Here is an 18,429-nt window from a genome sequence, read left to right as displayed (position 1 = left end):
AAGTTGATGTTTCTGCCCAAATCGAGTATATTGATTTTACCGATTTTGCACAAGTCAAATATGATTTTACTAGTTTTGAAGTTTTTAGTTTGATCCTACACGTTAAATATATATTAACTCGTAAATTATATGATTTTACAATTCAATTTGGGATTTTGACAACAGTGGGTGCTATTTAAAGTGCCTGAAATTAAAATTGAAATAAGAAACTTCCTTTTCTTCTTTCCTTCTATTTTGTCTCTAAAAAATTTGTTAGGATTTTAATCGACAAAAGCAGCATGAAGTGGATCCTACTGTGTGACCCTCCATTATTGATAATTATATTGTAAACCAAATCTACTTTAGTTACTTAACTCGTATAGGTCATGGGTTGCTTGGATATTGTTCGTTATACATTTGTCACGTAATTGCAAGAAGATGAGAGAAGGAAGGGTCTCATCTGATCCCCCACTTCAACTTGACCTTTTGCCTCTCCCTTGGTCCAAGAAAAACACAACATCAAATGCTTATATGAGGTTTTCAAGTCAGAGGACAATGTCGGGAAGGTGACTGTAATTTTTTTCTTCTTCCAAATACAAGAACACCAAAAGAATATGTTTGTTTTTGTTTTAAAAATAATTTTAAAAAAATTTAAATTTTTTTTTATTAGTTTTAAATTAATATGTTTTTAATATTTTTAAATCATTTTGAATATACTGATGTCAAAAATAATTTTTTAAAAATAAAAAAAAAATATTAACATATATTTTAATATAAAAAATTATTTAAAAAATAACTACAACATTATCAATCAAGCTGCTGAGTTATCAGCGTGTCATGCCTAATTGTGCCTAGAGCGTGCACTCTCACACCTTCATGGATTCAGACTTTTGCGTCCAAGCCAAACATGCTTGGGCTCTGTATCATACCCTAAAGAGCATGTGCTTAGATAAAAAGCCCAATCCCATATTAGGCATATAGGACATGCACTCATCATTGTTGGGCATACATCTTAGCATAGTCCCTAGTCTCGGGTTCATGAACGTACCCCAAGCCCAACCCACCATGTTTGCAAAAAGTTTGAAATAGTATTTTTTAAAAATAAATAAAAATTATTTAAAATAGGGGTTTTGTTCGGAAATTAAAAAAAGGCACTAGTGGATTTCAACATTTAAAAACAATTATTTAGAGTTAGGGTTTGTTATACTTTGACTTTTGCTCATTCCTAGAAGAGAAGAGAAGATTTCAAGACACAAAATAAATGTCATATGTCGTGTGTTTTGGTCTTTAATAGTTATATTATATATAAGAGTATTTTTATCTTTTATCAAAATTTAAATTTTATTTTAAATTGTAAGGACGCGTCTGGTCACTGGTGAAAAGAAAGGATTCTCCAGATAAAAGAGAGAGAAAAACAACCCTCTTTCTATCTGTCTCCCTCCCTTGTTATAAAATGATGCGGTCTCCATTGACGATTTCCTCTCCTCTCTCTACAAGAGAGTCCAGCTCTGGTGTTGAAGTCAATAGTCATATAAATACTAGTAGCATGTGCCTTCTTCACATATAATTAATAAATGTGAGATATCCTTGGTGGGTTCATATTCTAAGTGTAGTTACTCTCATTACTGTTATTCTACTCATAATTTCAAGCAAGAAGCCTCCCCCATACACGCGCCATGTTCTGTGTCTCTTCTCCAAATGCAGAAGAAGCTTTGAAGAACTGCTGCTACTCTTCCACATGAAAGTTGCTCTTGAATTATTCACCTCGACAAAGGTACGTTTCTCTACCAACTATTTACTTTTCCTTCGTTTTAATTGTCCTTTTTAAAGCCACATTAGTTTTTGTCAATGTTACAATGATTTTTAAGAAGGGTTTTTATCCTCTCATCTTTCTCTTTCTGGATCATGTGATTTCTTCTTCTCTTCTTGCTTCATCCAAGGCATTGTTTGGTTCATATTTTGGGATTGTGAAGGACGCCTTCTTAGCTCAACTTTGATTTGGATTTGGGTCTTTCCTTTTCGATACCCATAGACTTCCTGCTCACTTACTGTTTTAAGATCTCTGGTAACAGTGCAGTGACTCTAGCTTGAGTCATACGTTCATGGCATTTTTTTCTTCTTCAACTTTTTGACTGCCAATCCAAAAGAGCATACATAATCATCCAATCCAAAAAAGCATACATAATCATCACTACTTTACTCTTCAACCTCTATTGTAACCAAAATTCATTTAAAGGTTGCATCTTTTAATTTCTCTCTCTTTCCTTCTTCTTTTTTCCTTTGTTTTTTCCCTTACCTTCCATTCTACTTTCTAGCTAACAGTCTAAACATAAAACTGAGGCCAAGAAGCTTCGGGTTTTTATTGTGAAAGGAAACAAAGAACAAGGAAAAGGGCATCTTGGCTCTCTCTCTCCCCCTCTCTCTCAATTCAAAACTGTTTTAGAGATTACAGTGTCGAAAGAGCAATTTCCATCTGCCATGGTGTGTCACCAATCCGAGCAACATTTATCACTTCTCTTGAGTATCAATGTATCTGAATATGTTACAGAAACGTATTTGATGTTTATTGTTTCAGGAAGAGGGCCTTGTTTGAAGCTTTTTGGATTGTGTCCTTGATCATCTTGAGCTCTTTTAAAAGGTCCATCCCTGACCCTGACAATAGAAAAGTTGTTTCCTATCCAAAGGGATAAAGGGGAACAAGAAGGCTTACAGCGAGAAATGATGACGAGAAGATGGCTCGCTTGCTGCGCTAGGGACACACAGATTAGCCTCGACTTCGATGAACAAGAGAGTAAGATTTTTTGTGTTCTTACAGTAGTATTTTTTTTGTTGGTAACACTAATAGTACTTAAAAATAAATATTTTGCTCAAATTATTATTTTTATCATTATTATTATTTCTTTGATTGATACAAAGAGTCTTATGTGATTGGATCTGCCATCCCCACTGAACGAGACAATGAAGTAGCTTAATGGGGGACACCAATGTCATTGTCTATTGGTCCTGTCACTGTTATTTTTGAAGGGAAAAAAAAAGGTTTAATTTCTACTTGGACATGCATCCACATGGGAAACTTCTTTCTCTCCTTTTTATTGGTTTCTGGGTATCTATATGCTTGAATGCATGTATATTTACATGTCTTATGTTGCACAGTGCTCCTGTGAACCCAAACCATCCAGCATTCCACCATTTTTTGTCTATAGTGACAGATCGCTATCAAGAGCCTGTCCTCCTATTCTTGATTTGTTCCTGGAAAGAAAAGTTGTTTGAATCTAGTGGTCCATTGGGTCTCGCTCAAATGATTTTTTTGTGAAATTTCCTTTTATTGTGGCCCATATAATGATAACATAGGAAGCTTCTGCTTTGTGATTACGCATCTTCGTTGTCTGTAAAATTTGAAAAGCACTAATTTTGAGAAATCATATTCATAATTCCAATTTAAGCGTAGTTATCTTTCTTAGAAACTCATCCATCCTGTCTAAGTTAAAAATTGTCACCCTACGAGACCAACCAAAAGTTCAATACATTTGTTCCTTCTTTTCTTTCTCAGAACGGCATGCGCAGTAGGCACATGCTTCTCGTCTTCTTCTTTTCCTAACGAATCATCCATATGCTAACATAGTTATGATTACAATTGTTATTGATGGACAAAAAAGCAGTCTTTATAATGCATAGGCATTAACAGTATAATTCGCTTGTGGTTCATGAATGAAATGGTCAACATCATCGAGCCACGTAGCTGATGCATCTCTTCTTACATACCGACAAATTAAGCTCTGATATATGTGGCTGGTGGAAGCTGAACCTTTGACTTGTAGCCATGGAAAGATTTAAAATTAGGGACTGTAGCCAATAATAAAAGCAATTGCATCTGCATGTGCTGAAACCTATATTGTCAACAATAGAGACAAATTTGGCACCTAACCTGCCCCACTCATATGCCTAGATCTCAAGGTTTATAGCTACTATATCTTTAGTGATTGAGAGAGAGAGAGAGAGATCTGATGTATGTTTTTTAGCACGCCGCTTGATTTTTAGTATAGCCACTTGTTTGGTAGCTAGTCCAGTTTACTGTCATACACTGTAGTGAATAGTTAAGCCCTTTGAGTTATGACAGGATAAAAAATGGAATAGCTTGGAAGAACTAGCTAGTAGCAGTATCAGAATTTCATGTGACTTCTGATAAGAGACTTGACTTTGGTTAAAGCCTTATTTGGATACTACTATGTGTTGAAGAAATGATTTAGATTTTGGATCTTAAGATCAATCTTGTCAGTGGAATTTAATTAAGCTAAAAATCTCGGGCATTTTATATGCTGATTACATATTTGAACGTATAGAAAATCCCATGACGAGACATGTATTCGTGTTTTTTTGTTTTTTTACAAGGAAAAAGAAATTTTTATATGGTAGTCATATAATTATTTTAATTTAATAATTTAAATTTTTAAATAAAATTTTAAGATATAATTTATATTATTTTTAAATATAATTTTTTTAAGTTATAGTCTTTTAGGTTTGAAAATTACACAAACTTATAATATTTTATATTTAATTTTTATCAAATAAATAGAAATGATAAGATTTGAAATCGTAATTATTTAATTATTAAAATATAAATATCATATTAAAAAATTAATTCAATCTAAAAATTTTAATTTTTAAATATAATTTATATTATTCTCTTAAATTTGACATTAATTTCATCCTGTGTACAAGGAACTCGTATCTCAACAAGAGTTTATCATCTTGTTTGAATCATCAGCTGTCGGATGCATATTAACATGTCCAAATCCAAGAAGCTTGTACAACCCATGATCTAAAAGTGCCGATATTTAGTGCACTTCGCTTCAGTTCTATGTTCTTCTTATTGATCCATGCATTTTAGTGGATAACTACATTTATAGTAAATTGCATTTCAGGGATAATGACGTATAATGGCCTTGAGAGTTGCATTATAAACAACCAGTCTTACGAAGATGAAAGCGGGACAAGCAGAGGAGAGGGTTGTGTAAGCGAATCTTTCGACGATGATGGTTGTTCAAGCTGTTCTTCCAGCAAAGATGCTTTAGGGTCATTTTCATCTAAATGGTTGAGAACGAAGAAGGATGAGCATGGTTTGGATGACTGGGAGGTCGCTGGAGGCCCTCGTCACTTTTATGCTAAAGAGAAACCATGTTACTCCCTTCAATACTCAGATGTGGAGACAATGAAAGAGAAATTCGCAAAGCTGTTATTGGGTGAAGATATCACAGGAGGGCGTAATGGCCTCAGCCCTGCGTTGGCATTATCCAATGCCATAACAAATCTTGCAGGTAAAATATATCTCCATTTGTTCAAGCGTTGCCTATTTTGGTTTGCTTGCTTTCTGTAACCCTTTCACTTTATGATTTTATTTCACAATCTTTTTTTCTTTTTTTGTATAGGCCATTTAATGTTTGAGCATGCCATCTTACTCTGTGTTAAAACTGTGAGGGGCTAATTCATACTGATCTTCATTCATTGGGGAGATACATATGGAGAGGTTGGAAAAAAAGAAGAAGCAAGAGTGATGTTTTATGTAAAAATAAAGAGAGTGATACAATATTAAGTTTATGAGATGAAATAGAAGCATGGTGTAATGTTGGTGCTGTTGCTGCAGAATTAGATGCATGGCGTACAAGCATTCACTTCCGAGTCTGATTTAAATCTTATATTGTGGCTTGAATAATATTCGGTTAAACTTTATCAGATTTTGATTTTTGTTGATATGATCTCGGATCCTGTTTTGTGTATTATTTGTTTTTACCATCAATCAACTCTTAAAATGCTTAAAATGTGTTGTAGCCACGGTTTTCGGGGAGCTGTGGAAATTGCAGCCGTTGCCTGAAGAAAGAAAGACTAAGTGGCGAAGAGAAATGGACTGGTTGTTGTCCCCTACAAACTACATGGTTGAGTTGGTTCCTGCTAAGCAAAACTGTGCCAATGGTCGAGCGCTAGAGGTACTCTTTGTTTTTGTTGAAATATGAGGAATAAAATACTATGTTTTGTATTATTTGGTGAGATATATAATTAATCTCTTGATATTGAAGCAGATAATGACACCAAAAGCCCGTGCAGATATCCATGTGAACCTTCCAGCACTTCAAAAGTTGGACTCGATGCTTACTGTAGGCCATCTCTTCATTCTTGAAATTGAGATTCATTTGCAGAGAGATTGTTCTTGCCAAGTGCATTGAATTTTCAAATTTAAACAGGACACGCTGGATTCAATGGTGAATACTGAGTTTTGGTACTCAGAAGTAGGCAGCCGGGCAGAAGGCGGAACCAAGAGCGCGAAGGAGAGCAAGAGATGGTGGCTCCCCCTGCCGCAAGTACCGACAAATGGGCTTTCTGACCCGGGAAGAACGAAACTGCTCAATCAGAGCAAGGTGGTCTATCAAGTATTCAAGGCTGCCAAATCCATCAACGAAACTATTTTGCTTGAAATGCCTGTGCCAGCCATTATTAAGGATGCACTACCAAAGGTGAGATCGGTCTCTATTTCGTCAAAAGTGATACTTAAGCTTGTAGAAACCTATAGTTGGTGGAAATTAAAAATAGCTCCTAATTCCTATCCAAGTTTAATTTCAGGTCATTTTAGCTGAAGAGAACCTGATATTGTCACTAAATCTTGGATTGCCTGCTATATAACCGATCAAGGCATTTATTTTTTGGTTTTTAAACCATGCCATGAGCTTAGAAACCTGAAGTAGAGGTGAAAAAAATATTGCAATTTGTGACATCTGTTTTGAGCTAGTCAACTGTCAACCTTTGACAAATAGTTTGTTCGGGCATGGTTCTGGTTTAGCACTGTGACGGATGAAGTTGACAATATAGTGGCAAATGAGAGAAATAAAAGCTTTTGAATGATGCCATCCTTGTTTGCTATAACTTCAGTTGTCCTTCTTACAGTCTGGAAAGGCAAACCTTGGTGAGGAACTGTACAAGTTGTTGACTGCAGAGCCAAACACAGCTGAGGAAATGCTCGATTCTCTTAATTTACAGTCAGAACACAGTGCTCTCGAAGCCATCAACAAGCTGGAGGCTGCCGTTTTTGCATGGAAAGATAGAATGACTGCACAAGTCGGTGGTAAATCTCCTGTTCGAACATCATGGTCCTTTGTTAAGGACCCAGTGTCAGAGTTTGAAAAGATGGAGTCACTGTTGGACAGAACAGAATCCCTTCTACAGCAGCTAAAGAGCAGATATCCAAATCTTCCTCGAACATTTCTTGATTCTACAAAAATCCAATTTGGCAAGGTGAGCTCCAGTTTAGACCTTTGATTAGAGAGCTCACTGTTTCCTAAAAATAATGTGTATGATTGTGGTTGCTAATTCTGCAGGACGTGGGACATGCAATCTTGGAAGCGTATTCACGGGTTCTCGGAAACTTGGCATTCAGCATACTGTCTAGGATAGCAGACATTATGCAAGAAGATTCATTGACCAATCCCAGTTCTCCGGCGGCTACATGTTGCTTTCCAGGAATAAATTCACCGGGATATGTTCAGACTCCGGCCATGTCCTACATCTCCGACACTCACTCATCGAATCAGATGAATAAGGAAGCATCGAAAATCCAGTGCTAGTCATATTTCTGATCAGGAACTCTCTTGTAGCGAACCCAGGACAAGCTCGGTAATTGCAACACCAAGTCGAAGTCGAGTGTGGTGCATTGGTGGAGATGCTTGTACAAGTCTGTCCCCTGCAAATTCTCCAAAAAATTAAAAAAGGGAAGAAAGCTTTGGTATTTATATGCAGGTTTCTGTAAATTGTGTTACTATAATGTTCACTGAGATAGCACGAGAGATGTTTGATTCTCCCTCATGCATTAACATAATTAATCATATGAATAAATCAGTGTTGGTTTGGCAGTCATGAGTGTACTCTTGTCGAAGAACATGAATTGCCTGGGAAAACTGTGGTGAATAATCCAGTTCTAGCTAAATTGATCAATCTAGTTATAGTTTTACTTGAGCAAGTCGACCCCCTTACGTTTTTTTTCTTCTTATTATTCTCTCTCTTTTCTTTTGAAGATCAAGACCTGGACTTCCTCGAGAAATTAATTAATATACACAATTTTGTTCCGAACCTGGTTTATTTCCAGCATGGTTCATCCTAAAATATTCGAATATTTTCATGGCTAGGAGCCCTTTCCCTTTTATTTCTTTGGTTATGTGTTTGCGGAATGTGTTTTCTTTAAATTAATTTTTTTAATAATTTTAGAATGCTAGTGTTAAAAATATATTTTTTAAAAAAATAATAAATTTTTTTTTTTAAAAAATACTTTAAAAATAATCAAAATAATAACAAAATTAGAAATTCAACTTGATTTGAAGAAAAAGTGATACTAGTTTTATTGCCGTGCTATACTGTTAACAAGACATCAACAAAAGATATATATAATAAAATATAATAAATTCTGATAGACTAATTATTTGAAAGAACTCAATCATTATTTTTTTAAAATCAAATATAACAATTAAAATAAACATTTTTTGAAATTAATAAAATAAATGGTTTTTATTAACATACCCGACATCAGAAAAAAACTGATACCTTGCATTGCATTTGTATGATGATGTCATGCCAGCATCCATGCTTTCTTATGAATTCATAATTTATGTCTAAAAAACATTTTAAGAAAAGGAACCAGGTAGGAATGTTTGCAAATTCAAAGGACTGAAATAATTGTGTCATGAACAACAGTAAAATATTAGATTGTGTACAATTGTGTCATGAACAACAATAAAGCAACAGTAAAATAATATATTATTATTATTTTTTCTTAATTGTTAATTATTAGATTGTGAGCAGTCCAACTTGAACTTTAAGGTATTTAAGATTATGTTATAAGTTATCTATTAATATTTTGATAAAAATAAAACTATCTTAAAAAAGGAATACTTTTTTTATCCTATTCTGTGATACACAAGAATCTTTCTATCAATAATTGTACAGTTTTAATATCCTAGTTTAGGTTTTTTAAACCTATCTCGAAAAAATTTAAAGCTTTTAAATAAAAATAAATAAATTACATATTTTCAAATTAATATTCACTTAAATTTTATAATTTAAACTAGAATCATTTACATGATAATTTGATATTATATCATGAAGGACATATATTAATTAGTATTGATCTTGAACTTATTGTTTTGAAACCATGAAAAAAACCGACATTATTTGTGAAACCGATTATTCAAGGGAATTATATCTGATTAATTTATAAAAATTTTCTTCAATTTCCAAACATAAAATGCCTCACAAAAAAAATCTAAACAAGCAGTAATTTTTGTAGAAAATAAAACTAGAACACTGTTTACAAAAAGTACCGAAAATTTGAGAATTACAAAAAAAAAAATAATCCAGCCCGTACACCAAGATTTTAATGATAAAGCCCAGCCCAGTGAAAATATATGGGCTAGAACCAACCCATCGGGTTATTCAGCTTCCTTGTCAGGTCTGGACATAGCTATTCTAGTCTTTTTTATAGTGCTTGACTACATATGGGCACGCGCTGGTTCGTATTTTTTCTTTGTGGAAAAAATAATCCTGGATTCTGCAAGTGAGTTTTAAAAAATTAATTGATTGATTGATTGAATTAGAACCCTGACGTGTGCTTAACAAGTTGATTTTATTTTAATTAAATAATAAAAAAATCGATAACAATAATAAATAAACAAAATTAAAAAACATGATCCCATGAAAAAAACAAAAAAAAAAACCATTGAAGGTGTATGATTGGGTAAAACAAAAAATCAGGATTTAGTACATTCAAGGTGACATGATAAATATATAAGTTGGATAACAAGATGCGAGCCGACTCAAATTTTATATAGTCTTTAAATTATTATTATTGTTGTTATTATCATTATTAATAAGAATAATATTAATTTTACTACTATTATTATTATCAATGTTATTGCCATTATTTTTATTATTGATGTTATTGTTGTTGATGTTGTTGTTATTATTATTATTATAATTATTAATGCTATTACCACTATTATTGTTATTATTGTTACTACTATCATTATTGTTGTTGTTGTTGTTATAAAAAAAAAAAAAAAATTAATTTGAATGATAAAATTGAAAATTATAAAAACTTTAGCAAAAAAATAAAGGAAAAAAATAAAATATTAAAAGAAAAGAAATCAAATTGAAATTATTATAATTCTTATTGAGAAAAAAAAAATTATAAAAAGTTTGATAAAAGAACTAAGAAAAAAAATAAAAAAAAATGATTGAATAAAAAAAATATAAATTAAAATTGAATGATTAAATAAAAAAAATAAAATTATTTTTAAAAATAAATAAGATAAAATTCAAAAATCAAAACTAAAAAAACTGAATTTGAAAATCCTAACAAGGATTGGAGTTTTTTTTCGGAATAGAAGAAAAAAAAATAAAATCACGAACGATAAATTAATCAACCTAAAATGACATACAGTACTTACAAGGAAGAGAAAACTCGACGAAATAAAATGACATAATAATATTTTCCATAACTGGAAACATGTATGCATACAAAGTACACGATGCCTTCCACATGGTATCTGTTTTTTTAATTTAAAAAAAAAAATTAAATAATAAATTATATTATTATTTTTTACCGTTGGCAATTACAAAAAACCAAAGTTAAAAGATGTGAATACCCTATTTCAATGACTTAAACCTCTCTGATCCAAAGTCATATTTGTAATTTTCTTATATATTAGAATGAAAAGTTCAAAACACCCATGCCCTACAACTTTAATTTTGTTGACTTAGAGGTATTATGGTAATTTTAATGTTCATTAAAATAATAGATAAAACATCGTAAAATAAATATATAATGAACAATGTCACGCGTAAAAAAACAAAAATAATCCTAGTTAAAAGACATATAATGTTTTTTGCTCACTTTACTATTACAGTAAATAGTGTGAGTTTGCCTTCTCTTCTAACATTTTTTTTACACATCAGCATCAGCTGGCCTAAACTGCCGTCTCCTCATTCACCAGCCACCATAACATCCGCCGTCTCTCCAAACATGGGCGTCCCAAGATTCACACGGCCCAAAACACCGGCAACCGATTCACCAAGTCCTTATCTCTACGTAGCCAACTGTGGACCAGCGGTTGGGATTTCTTATGACACAATTGCTTCCGTGTTTAACACCTTTGGAGAGGTGAAAGGAATTTACGCAGCAGATGAAAGCGGAACACGTGTTATAGTTTCTTATTCCGAAGCTAATTCTGCCCAACAAGCTCTAACTGCACTGAATGGGAAATCCTGTGCTGATCTTGGTGGCAGGTCTTTGCATATTCGGTATTCAGTTATTCAACCAAATTGTGAGGCTGAGAGCCAGCAGGTTAATGAACAAATTCCTGTTTCTCTGCTGGATTCGGAGGTTAATATTCCTGGGCTTTATTTGGTTCATGATTTTCTCAGTCCTCAGGAAGAAAAGGTTAGCCATGTTTCTGCTTTTTAGCTTTTCGGGTGGGCGTGGATGCCTTTCTGAAGCAAAACTCCTATTTTTTTTATTTGTGGGGTGTGTTTGCATGTATTGTTTTATTAGAGCTTGGTGTATAATTTGTGTTTTTTCAGGAGTTACTGGTAGCAGTTGATGAAAGGCCTTGGATAAGTCTATCTAAAAGGAGGGTGCAGCATTATGGATATGAATTTTGTTACGGAGTAAGTATACATTGCTGAACTTGATCAAACCCACTGTTATACTCTTAATGATTTTTTGACATCAGAAATGGCTAATTTACAATGCTTTGAGTATAGCTGTCATACATGTTGTGAAGATATCAACTAGATGGACTTGAGGTCTGGGAACTTTGTTGATATATTTAGCTTGTTAGTTGCTTTGATTTCTAAAGGTGGGAAGTTTTCTGAATATTATCTGTTAACTTAGTACTACTGCCTCGGGAGCCTCTCAGTAACCATATTGTATTGTCAGAGCAGAATTTTGCAATCTTTAGGTTTCTCAGTTTTTACCATCAAGGATTGGCATATTCTGATTGACCCAACAACCATTTTATTGATTTTTCGCAAAGAAAGATCAAAGAAATATGCATGCATGGGAAAGCACATCCGCCTCAATAAAGTTCCTAGGTGTTCTTCTATGGTTCAAACAACTGTAACAGACTCAAGATGTTAAGATTTGTCGGTGCTTGTTAATTTGTATGGGTGATTCTTAAATAGCTCCCAGCTAATACTTTTCCTGTGAATTTGATATTAGCAAGATACCAATAGTAGTAAATCTGAATTGTAAGGACCTTAGGAAATTCTAGGATGCTATGCCTTATCCATCTCTTAGACATGATTCTTTTTTCTATAATTTGTTGTTACTAAAGGTGGCTGCCTGGTTATGAATTAAATGTGAGAGTGCTAAAAACTCACCAAATCTTTTCCTGTTCTGGTACAGACAAGGAATGTTGATACAAAACTGCATTTGGGCGAACTTCCATCATTTGTTTCTTCGATACTTGAAAGGATTTCATTGTTTCCTGGCCTTAACAGTTCTACAAGCATACTCTTGGACCAACTCACAGTATGTAGTACTTTTGCTACTAACCATTTATTTTAGTTGTGATCCTGTGTAATCTTATGCATGAGTCCTGCTATGTTATCTTATCTTATGTAATAGGGGTGGCAACTCTGCATATTAAACTGAATGTGGAGTATTATGTATGGCTCAATGGCTAGGGCACTTGCATTTAATTTATGCTTTGCTTAATTATTTATTATTTTTTGATAATCAGTGATAATTTACAGGTAAACGAGTACCCACCTGGGGTGGGCTTGTCTCCACACATAGACACCCATTCTGCATTCGAGGGATTGATTTTTAGCCTTTCATTAGCAGGGCCTTGCATCATGGAGTTCAGGAGATACTTGGATGGTTCATGGGTTCCTGATGCTGCCTCTAGTGCTTATACAAAGGTGGAAAATGTTGACAACTGCTCAAATCTAGCAAGGAGGTCTCTTTATCTTCCTCCTCGGTCCATTCTTCTGTTATCTGGGGAAGCACGTTATGCTTGGCAACATTACATTCCACACCATAAGGTAAATCATGTTGTTGATCATGGATGGAAATTAGTCCCGTGTTGCAAATTGCTCTTTATGAAGTTCAAGCATTTCTTTTTCCAATGAATTTGGGATTAATGCTACCATCCACCAATGATAACAGTTGTTATCAATGGGAATGTTCTGATTTACATATAGTTTCATTTTTTTTTTCAAATGACAGTAAAATTTTGTTATGGATAGCAGCATCCTTCCTCTGCAACTTTCTTTGGAATGATATGATATTGTGTCTTTATTTGATGTGATAGAGTTTTCTCTCTCCTTGCCCCCTTTCTTTGTGTGCTCTAGCATTGAATTTCCTCATCCCTAAATACAAGGTTATATAATAATCGCATTGCAGATTGACATGGTGAATCAAAGTGTGATCAGAAGGGGTGCAAGAAGGGTATCATTTACATTTCGTAAGGTGTGTGACTTTATTGTTTCTCCTTGTTCTACTTTTTTGACTGCATTGATTTTCAACAAATATGTTCTTTTGATATGCATGCAATGAATAACTTTACATACCTTTGCTGGAAACAGTCATTCAGTTCATATTTAGATATTCCAAAGCCAACTATATCCATTTTAGCTATCACTATCATGGATACATTGTTTAAATTTTTGTTTCTCTAAATGGTTGCTTCTATTATCTGAAGGTCTAAATGATGGAAACAAAACACAGTCACTACTTTTATCCATTTGCTATATAGTTTTGTAAGCCACGTGTTGACCTAGATGATTGAGGCATCATTGTTGTTGTTAATGAAGACAAGGGTGGAGCTTCTAAAAACAAATGCTCATATATCATATTAGGAGCACAGTACAAAGATAACTAACAAAAGGCACCCCAAAAAGAAAAAAAAAATCTCTCTACCTAACTTGTCTTTTTCTCATATGGAGGATCCAGCACTCATATTTTTTAGCACATAGCAGAAGAGACCAAGCTTGGCTATGTATTCAGAACTAGTATTTAAGGTTGGTTGCTAATGGTCATATTCTTAGGTCAGTATCAACTTGCAAGAGTTAGCTGGTTAAAAAGAAAATCTGCCCTTGCAGTTAAATAAATATTTGATATTATTAGTGAAAGCTTGCTGTGTGGTTAATTTTGCCACTAGCTTCAAGGTAGAAATTGCAGTTCTTGGCATTATGGTTAAATATTGATGCAGTAGCTTTTTAGTCAGGAGATTGACTCAGAAGCTTTTGAAATTAAGTTTATTTTAAAGAAATTATGTTCATTTAATTAGGTAGGTGTCATTGATTAGGATGTGACTTTTTAAAATATTTTCTCAGAGGTTAAGTTGTCGTTACTTGGTTGACCTAAAAGTTGTTCTTACAGAAGACTAGTGAATCATTTTCCTACAAGGACCAGGACTTGGGGGCCACTTTACCAGCAAACCTTTGTTTCTCATTATAGAAACCTTTTTGAACCTTAAACCTTACCATCTTGTTCAAACCTCAATTTTGTTCAAGTTCCAGACATTGCTTCAATGTTCTCAAGACAACTTTATTGGAATGATATGATGTACTGTACATAAAAGGTGAGATGTTATTCCTTTATTGGCCTATATGATATTCAAAGTTCAACCAAGGAGATATAACCTTAATTAGTGGCTTCTTGGTGTAGGAAGAGACAACCAACATTTTTCTTATCGACTACTAGCACAAAAAATGAGTAGCGGCAGTGGTGCCATCGGAAAGTACATGTTTAATGCATCTTTTAAAGGATCTTCATCAATCTGTTGGTTATATAATCCCTCTACATTGCACATAACAATAAGTCAACTATTTGTTTGGCTGAAAATCTTACATTTCATGCAAAAGCAAAGGATATGGAAGTGCATTAACCCTGTTTGAGCAGGTAGGTATTACAAGGAGAGTTAGATCTACAATAATTTGCCACAAAGAACAAAGTGGCTGCTAAATTCACTGAAGGACACAATAGTAAGTAACAAGCTTGCGGAGTTTGGATCATGGCTCAGAATTACAATGAGAAAATCGTTTTTGAAGGGGTGTGTTGAGGATCAAGAACAAACCTTTGGTTGAAGAAGCAGCATTAAAGCTAGCTAGCAATAATTAATTATGAAACCAAGGTCTGGTCCATTATATATAAGAGTTAATTTAAAAAAATATTTATTGACCAACTTTCTCATTATGTAGCTGTACTTCAAAAGAAGTTGCTCCCAGCCATAAGGGAAGTCTTCTCCAACGGTAATAAAAACTTCTTTTCATTTAAGTATGCAGCTCATTGATATATAGCTTTATGCCTTGTAACTGACCTAGAGAATGAAACTGTGTAGTGTTATAAATAGGATACTTGGGCTCAGTTGTAATATGTGCTAAAAAATGAGTATTGTACAAGTGAGCACTCCAAAGACAAGAACATTAATAAGAGTGTAGATCATGGGTTTTGAGTCAAGGGCATCTTGAATTCAAGGAAACCTTTCTGAGTCACCATGGCAGCATTTTTCTGACAAAAATTTACTTGTTTCTTTTGCTCTTTTAAATGTAAAACTGGTTTGCTTGTTCTTGGAGGCTTGTATTTCTAAACAGTTGGTTCTTTAAATAAATGTGCTTGTATAGGTGCGCCTGTGCATGACCTAAAAACCAGATAAAAAATGCCATGGGAAATACCTGGAAGGAATATTGCAAAATGTTGCATCGGGATTGACAAAATTGAGGTGTGATTGTTCAATTTGTTCTGATACTAATGGATTGTAATTCAATTTGTTGTGGTTTTAAATGATGGCATATCAAATTACTTTGGACAAACTGTGGCTTCTGCTTAAGTTTTGTGAAAAGAACTCTTCTTACATGTATAGTAACCTGAAAAGGCTCAACTTGCTAGAAAATTGGTTTTATGAACTTGGTTTCCTTGAGAAACAGATTGGAAATGGAACAAGAATTCCTTTTGTCCATTACAAACAAGTTCAATATGTTTGGACTGATAAGCTTTGACCCTGCAGGTACTAAGAGGTCCTTGCCAATGTGAATTTCCACAATACTGTGATTCAGAAAGATAGGAGAAGCTGTTGGGTGCCATTTGAGGTAATCGACTGAGCTTTTTGACATAGAGTGTGTTATAACTATATTTATGAGGGTGTTATAACAAGACCAAGTCTGAAGAGAAGTCCCCGAAGAAATCTGGAAGCATCTAATATGAAACTTGGAGTTGTTGTTTTAGTTATTTTTCTTGCCTTCAAATTGGAGGCAATAGGAAACAATGAAGGAAGCAGAAAGTTGGCGCAAAAAATGGGATGAACCATTTAAAGTAGTACGAGTAATTAAAGCTAACACTAATCGCCTGTAGGACAAGCAAAGAAAAAATCCCTCCCATGCGTGGCACTCCAACTATTTAAAGGTGTACTTCTATTGAAATATCAGGTTTTAAATCCTCATTTATGTGATGAAAATTTTCTAGTTTATGCCTCCATTAGCATTGGTGATATTTCGCTATGCTAGTTGCTTTATTTTAGCTATAGTTCTAGTTTGCCTTGTACTTGCCTACATATTTTATGTCATCCAAGTTTTTACATCACCATCATTGTATTGAAATTATTTATCTCCATGTTTGGTTTCCTCCAAATTATTTATCTCTGTAGGATTGAATATTTGTCTCAATGATTATTTTACGTCTCCATGTCTCCATACATTTATTTTCTACACATAATCTCCATAACTAAACAAAATGTTTTATTCTACACATTCTACATAGTTGATACATTAGATTACACATAATCTCTATATCTCTATAAAAAGGAGGTTATGATACAGACAATAAATACACATAACTTGCAAAACTTGGACTATAAGCTTGAACAGCTTCATCAATTCGCCATTGCAATGAAACTTGTGCTACAACACCAGCCTCTCCTTTACCTTTCTTAAAGCATGAAGTTCAAAAAATTTATTGAATAGAAAAATACTGAATTACAAAGAAATTGAATCTAATCGAAATAAAATAAAATGTTATGAGCAAATTCGAGATAGCCGAGTTGCCTTGTATACACAGCACATCAAGTCATCCCCATCAAACTTGAAAAAGTATAATTTCATAGGCCCCAACTGAATTTGTTGGTCTTCAGGTTGTTCAGCATCATTACGGTGATGTAGTCATTAACCAAAGTTATTGGAGGTGTTCGGAGGAGACTCAATATGCTTTTTCTCCTTGTACCTTTACGGTGATGCAGGCTCGATATGCTTTCCCTGCCAAAATCAGTCTCCCCAAACGGCACACGAGTTGCATCAGCATGATTCACAGAAAAGTCCATTGTATTGCCTTCCCTTGATTGCCAACTCTTCAGGTGAGCTCAGTTGTCTCTTTATCTCCTTTTGTCCATATATTTTTATGATCTTTACATGGCATTTATTTTGAAAGTGCAGCCGGAGAGGGTGAACGCGTTATCCCCATGGTATTTTTACCAGCAGGCAGTCCTTTTATTATACTTTGACATGCATCACACTATTCAATAAATTCAATTCAAGTTGCATCGCAACCGTTCAGCATTTCTATAAGCGCAATAAAATTATGGAAACGTAGAACTTGCACGGAAAGATGTTTCCGGGTGGCTCCAGCTTGTTGCAAAGACAAATCCCCCACGCATCAAGCGAGTCATGTATGGATTGAAAAAAAAGGTAAAAAAAAATAATAAAATCCTAAACAACAATGCTGATCAAGGAAAAAAAGGTCTCCATCATAATGTCATTATTTCGTAGTGAATATTTGAAATGGCATCAAATATTTAATATTGACGAATTAATCGCTTTCGCCAGTGCCTTCATGGTGAAGGCAAATGACCGAATCCGTAGTGTGAAGGAAAAGTTATTTGCTGGGCTCTAGTGTGAACTGCAATAGAACATGATAATGAAAATCGATAACGCAGGGCATCCTGATCTGCAACCTCTTCTTTACCATTCTTAAACTTAGAAAAGAAAATTGTAAACACGAAAAATTAATGCAGGGACAGTGAATGAGGAGAGTTCTTTTGGAGCCCTTTTGAGAAGGTAGGAGAAGAGTAAATTGAGTCTCGATTTTTTTTATTTGGCTTAGCATTTATTCTTTAGATTAATTAGAGTTGGTTTGTAGACGGATTAGATAGTATTTTATTGTTGTAATTGAATTTCTTAAGGTTTTTATAATTCTATTATATCTTTTTAGATAAAAATGAATTGAAATTTAAAATTGTTGGATCCAAATACCCCATCTAATTTTCCAACCACCTTCAATAATCAAAATTTATACAATTGAGGACACGTTGTATATCTAAAGTTATTTTCATTTCTTTTTTTTAAAAAAAAAAATACGTTTGTCTTATTCGTTTTACTTGATTTTTTTAAAAGAAACCAGACATCGTAGCCTGGTTTTTTATA

The 18,429-nt window shown here is 33.8% G+C and overlaps 2 protein-coding genes across 11 annotated transcripts; both read left to right on the top strand.

Annotated features, from left to right (window-relative positions):
- The first annotated feature begins 1,386 nt into the window (after positions 1-1,386).
- LOC118028647 (rop guanine nucleotide exchange factor 14) lies at positions 1,387-7,874 on the top strand. 4 transcript variants are annotated; one of them, XM_035032331.2, is made up of 10 exons: positions 1,387-1,753; positions 2,302-2,460; positions 2,555-2,770; positions 4,902-5,294; positions 5,806-5,960; positions 6,054-6,128; positions 6,216-6,485; positions 6,913-7,260; positions 7,344-7,522; positions 7,566-7,874. In XM_035032331.2, exons 3-10 carry the CDS (start codon positions 2,698-2,700, stop codon positions 7,726-7,728), a joined length of 1,656 nt encoding a protein of 551 aa, XP_034888222.1. In that variant the 5' UTR covers positions 1,387-1,753; positions 2,302-2,460; positions 2,555-2,697; the 3' UTR covers positions 7,729-7,874. The 4 variants fall into 4 exon arrangements, with proteins under 4 accessions (XP_034888222.1, XP_034888220.1, XP_034888219.1 ...); XM_035032329.2 differs by having other exon boundaries at positions 1,394-1,753; positions 2,351-2,460; positions 7,344-7,822; XM_035032328.2 differs by having other exon boundaries at positions 1,394-1,753; positions 2,295-2,460; positions 7,344-7,822.
- A 3,042-nt stretch (positions 7,875-10,916) lies between these two features.
- Positions 10,917-17,302, top strand: LOC118028648 (alkylated DNA repair protein ALKBH8 homolog). 7 transcript variants are annotated; one of them, XR_012169456.1, is made up of 8 exons: positions 10,917-11,452; positions 11,593-11,679; positions 12,419-12,544; positions 12,769-13,059; positions 13,421-13,486; positions 14,921-15,270; positions 16,026-16,420; positions 17,250-17,302. XR_012169456.1 is itself a non-coding variant. In XM_035032333.2 (7 exons), the coding sequence occupies exons 1-6, from the start codon at positions 11,036-11,038 to the stop codon at positions 15,250-15,252; spliced, it is 1,020 nt and encodes a 339-aa protein (XP_034888224.1). In that variant the 5' UTR covers positions 10,917-11,035; the 3' UTR covers positions 15,253-15,270; positions 16,026-16,697. The 7 variants fall into 7 exon arrangements, 3 of the variants coding, with proteins under 3 accessions (XP_034888224.1, XP_034888223.1, XP_073264402.1); XR_004684076.2 differs by lacking the exon at positions 17,250-17,302 and having other exon boundaries at positions 14,921-15,152; positions 15,220-15,270; positions 16,026-16,697; XR_004684075.2 differs by lacking the exon at positions 17,250-17,302 and having other exon boundaries at positions 16,026-16,697.
- The last annotated feature ends 1,127 nt before the right edge of the window (positions 17,303-18,429 follow it).

The sequence above is a fragment of the Populus alba genome, chromosome 3, assembly GCF_005239225.2.
Source record: "Populus alba chromosome 3, ASM523922v2, whole genome shotgun sequence".
NCBI classification, from domain to species: Eukaryota; Viridiplantae; Streptophyta; class Magnoliopsida; order Malpighiales; family Salicaceae; genus Populus; species Populus alba.
The sequence above is the reverse complement of the archived record's forward strand: the minus strand, read 5'-3'. Positions and strand labels throughout refer to the sequence as shown.